The sequence below is a fragment of the Pongo abelii genome, chromosome 13, assembly GCF_028885655.2.
Source record: "Pongo abelii isolate AG06213 chromosome 13, NHGRI_mPonAbe1-v2.0_pri, whole genome shotgun sequence".
In the NCBI taxonomy this organism is placed as follows: domain Eukaryota; kingdom Metazoa; phylum Chordata; class Mammalia; order Primates; family Hominidae; genus Pongo; species Pongo abelii.
Window position 1 is genome coordinate 44994606 of NC_071998.2, and position 12703 is coordinate 45007308.

A 12703-nucleotide genomic window follows, 5' to 3' on the forward strand; every position below is an offset into this window, starting at 1 on the left:
TTTTACATCATTCACTGGAATGCCCCAGAGTTTTTGCTTTGATTATATGTCTTATTTTGCAAACTTTGAAAAATTGAGAAATAACATACATTAAAGGGAAAAAGTGTGCCCAAGGATTTTTTTAACGGATTAAATATACATGTAACTCTCACCGAAATCAAGATGTGGAAAATGATCAGCACTCATAATTTGTTTCACCTTTCAGTCAGTCCTAATCCTCCCCTTTAGGAATCACTATTTTGACTTTATCTCGGAGATAAGTATTACTATTTGAATTTTATGTAAATACAGCCTGAGCATATATGCTTTGTGACTTCTTTGTCTTGTCTTTGTGTCTGTGAGATTCATTTGTATTGTGTGTAGCAGTAGTTCTTTTTCATTTTCTGTTTGAATATTCTAGAATATACTTGTCCACTCTTCTGTTGATTGCAGTTTTTGGCTGTTATAAATGAATCTGCTATAAACTTCCTACTACCTATGTTTTAATATTCATAAGTGTGTATTTCTCTTGGATGTTCACTTAAGAGTGATATTTCTGGGTCCTAAGGTATATATTCAGCTTTCGTGGATTCTGCCAAACTGTTTTCCAAAGCGATTATAAGTCCAGCTCTCTCACAATATTTAGTGTGTGAAAGTTCTTGTGGCTCCACATTAATGCTCACACTTGGTACTACCCACTTTAAATTTATTTTCTCCAATTGTAGTGACTCTGGGGGATATGTTATAGTATCATTTTATTGTTTTAATTTGCATTTTCCTGATGAGTAATGATGCTGAGCACCTTTCCATATGGGATTGGTCATTTGGATATCTTCTTTTGGGAAGTTCCTGTTTTTTTTTTTTTTTCACCCATTTTTCTATTGATTTTTCAGTCTTTTTCTTACTGATTTACAAGAGTTCTTTATATTTCCTGAATACAACTTCTTTGCTGGATATTTGTATTGTAACCATTTTCTCCTTTGTATTTTGCCTTTTCACTCCTTTAATTGTATCTTTTAATAACCAGAAGTTGTTTTTATTTTAAAAACAAATTTTAAATTTTAAAAATAAATTTTTTTCTTTGTGGGTATTGCTTTTTTTTTCTTTTTTGCCCAATTTAAGAAACCTTTGGCTACTCCTAAAATACAGAGATTTTCTCTCAGAACCTTTATTAAAGTTTTACCTTTTAAATTTTGGATGTGGTGTGAGGTAGAAATAAAGTATTTATGTGCATATGTATGTTTATAAATAATTTTCCATTTGAATATCCATTTGACCCAGAACCATTTATTAAAGAGATCATCCTTTCTCCCTTAAATTGTCACTATTGTTGTAAATCACGGGGTCATATATGTGTGGGTCTGTTTCTAAACCCTATGTTGTGTTCCAATTAAAAAAATTTAATCATATTTTAAACATATTTTTAGAAAACATTTTAGTTTCTAATTGTTTTGCTGGGAAATACAGTTTATTTTTTGGTATTGATTTTACATCCACCAACTTACTAAGTTCACTTATTAAAGCTAATGGTTTATTTGTGGATTCATTTGGGTATTCAGTACACACAATTATGTGGTCTGCAAATAATTACAGTTTTTGTTTCTTCAATTCTAGTCTTTATACTTTTAATTTATTTTCCTTGCCTTATTGTATTACCTAAAACCTTGGGTCTAATATTGAATAGAAGTGGTAATAGCATGGATTTTATCCATTATTTTTTTCTCCCATCTTTTGAGCTGATCCTGTTTTTCTCCTGTATTCTGTTCATTTTGTGAATTAGACTAAACAATTTTCAAATGTTAATTCAACCTTACATTTCTGGAATGCCCAACTTGGTCAAAATCATTTTCCTCTTTAAGTATCTTTGAATTGAGTTAACATTCTCATTTAGTATTTTTCTATTTATGTTTATGATCTATAGCTTTTCTATCTAGTATAATCCTTGTTAGAGTTGGCAATTGAGGTTATGTTGACTTCAAACAAAAAGTAGAGAACAATTCCGTCTTTTTCTTGTCACAAAAAATTGATGTTAATTCAGAAAAAAAAATGGGAAGAATTTACCAGTGAAACTCTCTAAACCTGTTCTTGTTTCATTTTTGCGGGGAGGAGGGATTTTTAATAGTGCATGCAATTTCATTGATAGATATAAAATTATTATTATTATTTTAAATAGAGTTGCTCTTTGTCACCCAGGCTGGAGTGCAGTGGCTCACTGCAACCTCCACCTCCCAGGTTCAAGCGATTCTCCTGCCTCAACCTCCCAAGTAGCTGAGATTATGGGTGCGTACAACCATGCCCAGCTAATTTTTTGTATTTTTATTAGAGATGAGTTTTTCCCATGTTGGCCAGGCTGGTCTCGAACTCCTGGCCTCAAGTAGTCCACCCACCTCGGCCTCCCAAAGTGCTGGGATTACAGGTGTGAGTCACTGCACCTGGCCAAACTATTGATATTTTGATAAATGTGTTACCAAGGAATTTGTTCATTTCATGTATTTTTTTCCCCATTTTTTTGCATAAGATTATTGCATGCCTGTAGAGTCTAATTATGTTCCTTTTTTTAATTCCCAATGCTGGAAATTTATGTTTGCTGTATTTTCTTAATCAGTATTGTTAGAGGTTTATCAGTTTCATTACTCTCATCTTTGTTTCAAAGATCAACTTTTGACTTTTTTGAATTTCTTTATTGTATCTTTTCCTGTTTTGTTGATTTTTGCTGCAATATATGTTATTTTCTTCCTTTTCTGATTTGGTTTTCTGTTTTATTTTAGCTTTTTGATTCGGATGCTCACCTCATTGACATTTCGTCTTTCCTTTTTTTCCCTCTTACATCTAAGTCTAAGTTTCTAAGCATTTATTTAGCTGCATATCCAGCAATTCTGGATGTAGTTTGCAGTATATGCAGTATGTCGTATCTTCATTATCATTCAGTTCAAAATTTGTTTTAAATTCCTCCCTCCCCCCTTCCCTCACTCCTCTCACTGTTTTGTTTGTTTGTTTTTTTACTTATATAGATTAACCTAGCTATCTCCACAATCAAGATCAGATCTATTTTATCACCACAAAGATCTCCCTTATTCTATTCTTTTATAGTCATACTTAACCGCTTTCTTACATTTGTAACCCCTGGCAACCTTTAATTCATTTTCCAACTCTATAATTTTGTCATTTCAAGAATGTTATAAAAATAAAATCATAATGTATGTGACCTTTAGAGATTGGCTTGTCTTCATGCAGCATAATGCCCTTGATATCTTGAAGTTGCGTATATTAATATTTTTCTTCTTTTATTTTTCAGTAGTATTTCTTATTGGATGTACCTATTGAGGGATATTTTGTTTCCAATTTTTCACTATTATATATAAGCTGCTGTGAGCAATTGTGTATGGATTTTGTGTGGACCTAGGCTTTTATTTCTGTACAGTAAATATCCAGGAGTGCAATTGCTAGGTTGTATGGTAAATGCATATCTAGTTGTTTTTAGAAACTGCCAAACTATTTTTCAATGGGGTGTACCATTTTACATTTCCACCAGCAATGTCTGAGCAATCCAGCTTCTCTACATCCTCACCATTCTGATACGTACACAGTGATATTTCTTTGTGATTTTAGTTTGCATTTCTTTAATGGCTAATGATGCTAAATTTCTTTTATGTACTTATTTGCCAGCCATATATCCTCTTTCATGAAATGTCTCTCTGGTTTTTTTGCCCATTTTCTAGTTGGATTTTTTTTACTATTGAATTTTGAGTTTTCTTTATATATTCTAGATATGAGTCATATTTCAGATATATGTATCCTTGACTTATTTGATTCTACTTTAATTAGTACTTTTACCACTTTCCAAAAAATGCAAGGAACTTAAAACACTTCAACTTTATTTACCCTACTCCTACCTTTAGTGCAACTGTATGTACTTTAATTACATATATATTTAAAGCTCTACAAGTTTTAATTATTTACTGGTTTAAGGAATTCCTACTGATTTACATTTTTAAACTCCTTTTTGTACTGTAACACTTTCTGCATAGGGATCTTCTGAGATTTAATTTTTTTTCTGCCCAAGATTTTACTTTGGTATTTCTTTTATACAAATCTAAGGTAATTGTGTGTGGGGTGTGTGTGTGTTTGTGTTTGTGTGTGTGTAAGTGTGGTGTGTGGCATGAAAAATCTAGGTTGTCAGGTATTTTTATCTTTTTTTTTTTTAAATCATCTTGTTAACATCTGGCCTTTATTGTTTTTCTTGAGAAGTCAGCTGTTGGTCTTATTGTTCTTTGAAGATTAGATACCTTTTTGCTCTAGTGGTTTTTAAGATTTCCTTTCTGTCTTGGCTTTTAGCTGTTTTGCTATGATATGCCATTCTAGTCAGCCTCTAAGATGGCCAGTATTTCTTGTCTTCTGATATTCATGCTTCTGTATATTCCCCTGTTTGATGTGGGCCGGATACTGCCTTCTTTGTATCAACAGAGTATGGCAGAAGAGTTGGTTTCTTTTTGATACCTCTAAAGTGGTTTATTTATTTATTTTTAACAGCTCTTATACACATTTTTAATTGTTCTCAGTGGAAAGGTTACTCTGATACAGTTATTCACACAGAGTGACCTTCATTGTATATAGAACTAAAGATAAATTATGTTTTCTTGGATGCTACTCTAGAAGCAGCTCTCCTAGCACACCTGCAAATGAGGAACTTGCTAAGAAGATACTGTCCATTTCTTCTGGAAGGCATATTGAATGATACCCAGGGCACTAAACCCTTGTCTATTCAGACATGCTTTAGTTTGTGTCCTTCGCTAGCTTGTACCAGCTAAATGTGCATTTCTCAAAAAGTCATTTTTAAAGCTATTTGTATCAGTTGTATTTATTTTATAATTGCACAACTTTATTATATAATATACAAATTTATGACAAGTTTTTCTATGAAAATATTTAAATTATTTTGAAAAACTATATAGGTGAATTGATAAAACAATTATTGGTGAAATTGTTAGTTATGTTAGATCAAACTGTAAAACATATTTATGATAAAAGATATTTATGATTATGAAATTTGTTACAGGCTGAGGATCCCGCACACCAAGATCTAATGGCTATGGTATGTTTGCATAGTAAAAAGTATTTGGACTTATGCTATGGTAAGCCAGATTGAACAAATTGCATGTATGAACAAATCCTATATACAAATGAATATACATGTGTTTTAAGTTAAAATAAGGTACATATTTTTTCTTTGTTTTTTTTTCTGCTTTATTTGACCTTTTGTAGTATGTGAACCAATACTGGTTCTGACTGCATCTTATAAGAGGACTTTTCCTATACTTTTAAATACTTAGAAGGTGTTTTAGCTTGCCCTTTCACATAGAATTTGCAAACTTTTAAATCGAATAATTTGTATAATATTTAGGTTATGTTTTAGGTAATAGCACTAATTAAAATCCATAAATTAATATGTGTTTATTTACTAAATACATAAAAGCCCCTTTTAGACTGAAATGTTCAGCCAGAACTTAAACAGAAAACATAATTATTTGGTGACTCTTGCTCATTTACTAACAACTTCCATAAATTATACAGAATGTTTATCTGTATATAAAACTTGCCAGATATTTATGTTTTCTTTTGTTTATTTTATATTCTATAAGCCAAGGATGAGAATCAAGATCTTTTCATTAAACATTTGTGGCATGACTGCTATGAACAGACCTATCAAGGCAAATAAGATACACTCCTATTCCTCAAAGAGATTGTAGTTCAGAAAGCCATTTTAATAAACAATTACAGCATAATCAAAGGTGCCTTTCTTCTTTTTCTTATGAGTATAAATTTGCCAATTTATAAATAAGAGTTTTGTATGGTGGTATAGTTAAATAATAGTTTTTAAACATGTGATCTCTGTAACCTCTGCTTTTACGTTTATGTAGACCTCAAGGTCAGGGATGAAGCAGGAGGAGTCATTGACATTCCTCAAACCTTTAACAAATTAGGAAATGACAATTGATATTAAATACTTTTGTGCAGTTCTCATTTTGTAATATTTTACTTGTTCTGCTCCCACTCAGTTTACTCTTAGAATGCCTGTATACCTAATCTTTCATAATATCAGAGCTTCTCTTTTACCATGAATCTCTTACAGACAGACTCTCTATTCTCGGAATGCGATTTGTTCATTCTGGCTTACCATAGCATAAGTCCAAATATTTTTTCCTGTGCATACATACCATAGCCATTAGGTCTTGGTGTGTGGGATCCTCAGCCTGTCACAAATTTCATTATGCCATCTGCTTCAACCTGAGCTGTGTGTCTTCTGCTGGCAGACTTTATTGAAGTTGCCATGGCTCAGGATAAAAAAAAATCAATCTTGGCATAAGAAGCTTACTTTTGAAAAAATAATAATTGATCATGCCTGCTATAGATTTTAAAATAAACATTTAAAAGGATTCCCAAAAGTCTCTTTTCAACACATTGGTCTCTTTTTCATCTGTGATTGTAGAAAGCCAATATAATGGTTAAGTTATTGGTAACTTTGGTAACTTAATGAGTTTTCTGTTTTATTTTTAAGGATAGGTAACAAACTCTTATGTATAGATTTTGGTGACATATTGTGAAATATTTTGATAGCTTCTGTCAGTGGATGTTCTTTACCTAATGTTTTATTTTAAATGATATCTCAAATGTTTTGTATATAATACAAGGACTGTATGTTTTCTGTGTAATACAAGGATGATAGGAACACCGTGATGAAAAAAATCTAGGTCACAAACAACTTAGCTGTGTGACTTTACGTAATTTCATCATCCTTAGAATTGAGATGATACTTGAAAGGTTGTTCAGGAGATTGGATCAGAGTTAGATCCTTAAAAAATAGATAAACTTTTTTTTTTCTGCCAATGTATGTTGAACAACTCTGTATAAGGCATTCTTCTAGAGAATGAGGGCATAGTAAAAATAAAATAGTCAAAAATTTCCCCTGGAGAGTTTTTGCATTCTAGTCTGTCTCCACTGACTGGGATGAAAGCTTCATGACAGCAGGGTGTGGATCAGGTGGTAATGAGTGCCGTGAATTAAAACAGGGCAGAGTAAGTTCGTGGAGTATAATGGTGCTGTCTTAGGTAGGGATGTGAAGGAGGACTTTTCTGTGGTGGGATTAGGCACACCTGAATGAAATAAGGGAGCATGTGGATATTTGGGGAAGAATATACCTGTCTGGTAGAGTGAACAGCTTGGCACTTTGAGGCACAGTGAGGAGGGGAGCACAGCTAGGGCTAAGTGGGTGAGAGACAGACTGCTAGGAGATGAGGTCAGAGAGTGACCTCATCAACGAAGTGAGCTTTCTGATAAGTAGTTATAGATAAAAAGTCACAATCCAGACACCCAACATAAATATGAAATTAGGATTGACTGCATTGCTTTATTATTATTTAGATTTAACTTCAAACTCTTTTAAAAGGGACACACAAATAATTATAGAATCATTTCCCAAAGTGGGATGATCTTTCCGTTGTTGTTATGTGTGTTATTGTACTTGGAGTTAGCCAGACAGCATGATTTGAGGGCACAGTCCTCCAGACTGCCAGTGCTGCCCCACACTTCTGATACCAACTGTGGCGAGTTAGGGTCCAGCTACAAAGTTAAAGGTGTAAGGATACACAAAACCACCCTCACTTATGATGTCAGCTGCAAATTTGCGAGGTTCCCCAGCCACCTTGAGGTTTCATAATTCACTAGAAGGTCTTAGAGAATCTCGGAAATCTGTTAAACTCATGGTTATGATCTATGGTAGGGAAAGGATGCAGTCAAGAGTCAGCCAAAGGAAGAGATGCGTAGTGCAGATTATGGGAGGATTCCAAACTGGAAGCTTCCATTTTCCTGGAAAGTATAATTCTCCCAGAATCGATGTGTGACAATATGTATAGAGTACAGCCGTGTGTCATTAGGTGATTTCATCCTTGTGCAAACATCGTAGGGTATACTTACCCAAACCTAGATGGTATAGCCTACCACACAGCTAGGCTATTTAGTATCAACCTGTACAGCATGTTACTCTATGGAGTACTGTATACAGTTGTAGCACAATGGTAATTATCTGTTTCTAAATATAGAAAAGGTACAGTAAAAATGTGGTTAAAAGATAAAAAATGGTACACCTGTATAGGACACACGTACCATGAATGGAGCCTGCAGGACCGGAAGTTACTGTAGGTGAGTCAGTGAGTGAGTGGTGAGTAAATGTGAAGGCCTAGGACATTACTGTACACTACTAGATAGTCAATATACTGTATGCTACTAGATAGCCAATATAATGATTGAGTTATTGGTAACTTTGGTGACTTAATGAGTTTTCTGTTTTGTTTTTAAGGACAGGTAAAAAACTCTTATGCATAGAGTTTATACATAAGTTATAAATACTGTACACCTAGGCTATAGTAAATTTACAAAAACTTTCTTCAATAATAAATGAACCTTAGCTTACTGTAACTTTTTTTCCTTTATAAAGTTTTAATTTTTTTTTAAATTTTTGACTCTCGTAATAGCACTTAGCTTAAAGCACAAACACATGTATAGCTGTGTTTGACTGTGTTGCAAACCCAGGAAGATTACCTGATCTTGGTGTTCAGAATTTTTTATTGGGGTGTTATTTCATAGGTGTGATTGATTGCCCTACCCATATGATTAAAATTCAGCTCCGAGTTTGGGCTTATATCATGGGGCCTTGGGGCCCACCATGAAGAAGAAAGATACCTCATCACTCAGGAAATTCTGAGAGGGGACATTCTGAGAGTTTAGAGGTTACTTCATAGGATCTGGGGACAAAAAAAAGTATGTGTGGATGTATATATTTATGGATGTGTTTTAATGAGTACCCTGAAGTTGAACCCTGGAGGTAATTAGTTTTTTAAATTTCTCATCTAAAAAATGGTGCTGCATTGAACATTTAGTGATGCACACACATCTTTGTGTATTATCCTAATGTTTGTCCTTGAAATAAATTGCCCAAAATAGAATTGCTGGATTAAAGGATTTGGACATTTTGAAATTTCATTTGTATGTCCTTGTACCCTTGGGATATTTTCTATGAAATAGTTTATGGAATGTCAAAATTCTTAATAATCCCTGCATTACTCTTAGGTAAATATTGCAACTTCAGCAACTTCAAATGTTGAATATGCCCACGTTCCTCATCTCAGCCCAGCTGTGATTCCTACTCTGCAAAATGAATCGTTTTTATTATCCCCAAACAATGGGAATCTGGAAGCACTTACAGGATCTGGTATTCCACACATTAATGGGAAACCTGCTTGTGATGAATTTGATCAGCTTATCAAAAATATGGGCCAGGTAAGAACATTTCTTTCTGTTAGTTATTGTAATACCTGTAATAATTTAAGAATGTGATCAAGTTATGGATAATTTGAAGAATATAGTGACATTTATAACATCTGAAAAAATTGGAACAAAAAGTCAGTTTTGTGGGAGTTTAGATGGTTCAGGGGTTTTCTATTACAGTTTTATCATTTAAATTTGAGTATTATATGTTGTATTATAGAAATATTCTTCAGGATAAAGTGCTAACAATTACCTTGGAAAAATTTTTTTCAATTTCTTTTTTTTTAAACAAAGAAATGATTCTAATAAGATGACTGTTACTGCAGTAATTGGCTTTTAAGTTTTTTTTGAGACATGACTTGCTCTGTCACCCACACTGGAGTGCAGTGTTGTGATCATAGCTCACTACAGTCCCTTATTCCTGGGCTCAAGGGATTCTCCTGCCTCAGTCTCCTGAGTATCTAGGACTATAGATGTGTGCCACCACACTCACTAAGTTTTATTTTATTTTTTATAGAGATGGGGTCACATTATATAGCCCAGTCTGGTCCCTAACTCCTGGCTTCAAGTGATCCTCCCACCTTGGCCTCCCAAAGTGCTGGAATTACAGGCGTGAACCACCATGCATGGCCTGGCTTTTAATTTTATTTCTTGCTTTGTTTCCTAAACAGGGTCGCCATGTAGAAGTTTTTGAGCTCCTCAAACCTCCATCTGGAGGCCTTGGGTTTAGTGTTGTGGGACTAAGAAGTGAAAACAGAGGAGAGCTGGGAATATTTGTACAAGAGATACAAGAGGGCAGTGTGGCCCATAGGTGAGATGGTCACGGTGTCTTCTTTGTTTTTGATCCCACATTCTGAAGGTTTTTGTTACTATGCGGGAATTTAGAAAAATAATAATGAATGGAAACAAAAAATTGAACATAATCTGTTATTAACCAGTTTTTAGAAGTCATTAACATTGTTGTGATAAAATAGCAGGTCCTTTGAAATGAGAGTAGCTTTTAGATATAGTCATAACTTACTTAAGTTTTGGTAAGGAAGGAAAAATTTGAGGATAACATTATTTTCATTGTTAATTAAATGGGCTGTTTTTGATTAGATTTTTAAAATTACCATGCTAGAAATGGCCCATAATAATTTGAGCTGCATTTTATTTATATACCCAAAGCAATAATTTAATATAGTTGTCCCTCAGTATCCATGGGGAATTGGTTCCAGGACTCCTGCAGGTACTAAAATCTGCAGATGCTCAAGTCCCTTATATAAAGTGGTATAATATTTGTATATAGCCTGTGCACATTCTCCCATATATTTTAAATCATCTTTAACTTATAATGTCTAACACAGTGCAAATCCTATGTAAACATTAGTAGTCATATTGTATTTTTTAAATTTGTGTGATTTTTTTATTGTTGTGGCATTATTTTTTTTGAGTATATTTGATCCCCAGTTGGGGATCTAATCTAATCTATGGATGTGATCCCCAGTTGGGGATCTAATCTATGGATGTGATCCCCATGGATCTATGGATGTGGAACCCATGGATACAGAAGGCCAACTGTATAGGTATATCCACTTTCATTTTTAGAAGATGAGAATATCCAAGATGTAATGTAGGCTGAATAGGTAGCTGAAATAAAGAGTACTTTTATATGGGAGGGGTTGAGTAGGAGTAGCAGTGGAATAACCTTACGAGAGTTGATGACTTGCAGCCAAGGTGTATATTTTTTTTAAAGTAGACCTGCAGGAAAAAGCTTAGAGTATGGGAATTAAAAATAGGATTAAAAATGACTTGAACATACATGCCAAAGAAGCTGTCATTTCCTTGAGAACTCTCAGATTGTCTTTTATCCCCTTTTGCATCCTTGATAGAGATGGAAGATTGAAAGAAACTGATCAAATTCTTGCTATCAATGGACAGGCTCTTGATCAGACAATTACACATCAGCAGGCTATCAGCATCCTGCAGAAAGCCAAAGATACTGTCCAGCTAGTTATTGCCAGAGGCTCATTGCCTCAGCTTGTCAGCCCCATAGTTTCGCGTTCTCCATCTGCAGCCAGCACAATTTCAGCTCACTCTAATCCGGTGAGTACCTAAAATTTTCAAAAGGAACAGAACGTATTTTTCAAGTTGGTTTTGGTTATCTCCAAGTTTCTAATTTGTGTATGGTCTTTGCACTTCTTGTGTTTTTGTCTGACTATCCTTTTATCTTTCCCTAGCCTGGAATATTTGTTCTTTAAGCATGATAAAGCTTCTAAGTTCTAAAACAACAATTACTTTTCTTTGTGTAGTTTTGTCCTTTGACAGCATTCCTTAAAAATGAAAAATGTAGTCATTTAACAAAATTGACTTTATCTGTAGACAGATACAATCTTGATTTTGCTTTAAAAATTATACAATTATATTGTTACAGTTAGCTGTCAGTAACTTTTAAGAAGTCATCTAATTTGGAATCCTGCCTCAAGGCAGGATTATGCAGAAGACATTCTTAACATGTGACCTTTTTTTTTCCTTGAACTTTTCCTTTTTTTTAAGAAGTTGTACAAAAGATCTTGCAAATCAATGCCTGTCTTTAACTGTTGAAGTGAAATCATTATGATGATGTATTGATAATTTCAAGAATGATTCTGTCAATAGCACTTACATTCTGTTGAAAGGGAAGTATACCAAATGAAAGGGACATTGTTAGGACTCATTATTATGTCTGAATTTAATTATTTAATATTAACAAAATAATAATTGCAAAAATTTCTACTGTAATATAAAATGTTAGTGCTTTGTAAATTTCTACAAATTCATATATGAGCTTTGTTTGTAGGTTCACTGGCAACACGTGGAAACTATTGAATTGGTGAATGATGGATCTGGTTTGGGATTTGGCATCATAGGAGGAAAAGCAACTGGTGTGATAGTAAAAACCATTCTGCCTGGAGGAGTAGCTGATCAGGTAGGCTACATCAATAGATCTTTTATGCTATTTTATCAAATAATATGGGTACATCTTTTACATTTTTTTGTTGGAAAGAAGAAACTTTGGCCTTAGATGATGCCAAAGAAATTGAGTTAGAATCTTTCGTTTTATTGAGTGTCCCTGAAATGTTGTCTTAGACCTAGGGGAGGAATACCTTTGAAAAGGGGCAGTAATCTTAAGTTATAGTTTTAGACAATGAGTTTAACACTTTTGAACCTCAGACTAAAGCCAAGGTTATGGATTTGATAATTGTGGAGGTAGCTACTATTTGTTTTATAGTCATAATTCATATTTATATACCTAGTCAGCTGTTTTATAGTCACAAGGTATTGTGGAAAAATATACTTTTTTATTCAGGCAAAAAAACAACATTCAACTTGTTCCTTTAGTGATGGGTCACTGGTATCATCTTTGTATATGAAACACAACCTG

At 33.7% G+C, this 12703-nt stretch overlaps 1 protein-coding gene across 40 annotated transcripts in view; it reads left to right on the plus strand.

Annotated features, from left to right (window-relative positions):
- Positions 1-12703, plus strand: part of MPDZ (multiple PDZ domain crumbs cell polarity complex component) — a 180104-nt gene that overhangs the window by 45709 nt on the left and 121692 nt on the right. For all 40 annotated transcript variants that reach the window (XM_024252173.3, XM_054519889.2, XM_024252164.3 and 37 more), the window contains 4 exons: positions 9103-9312; positions 9972-10111; positions 11172-11385; positions 12119-12247. In XM_024252173.3, coding sequence (XP_024107941.1) covers positions 9103-9312; positions 9972-10111; positions 11172-11385; positions 12119-12247 — 693 coding nt within the window. The remainder of the gene's footprint in view (positions 1-9102; positions 9313-9971; positions 10112-11171; positions 11386-12118; positions 12248-12703) is intronic.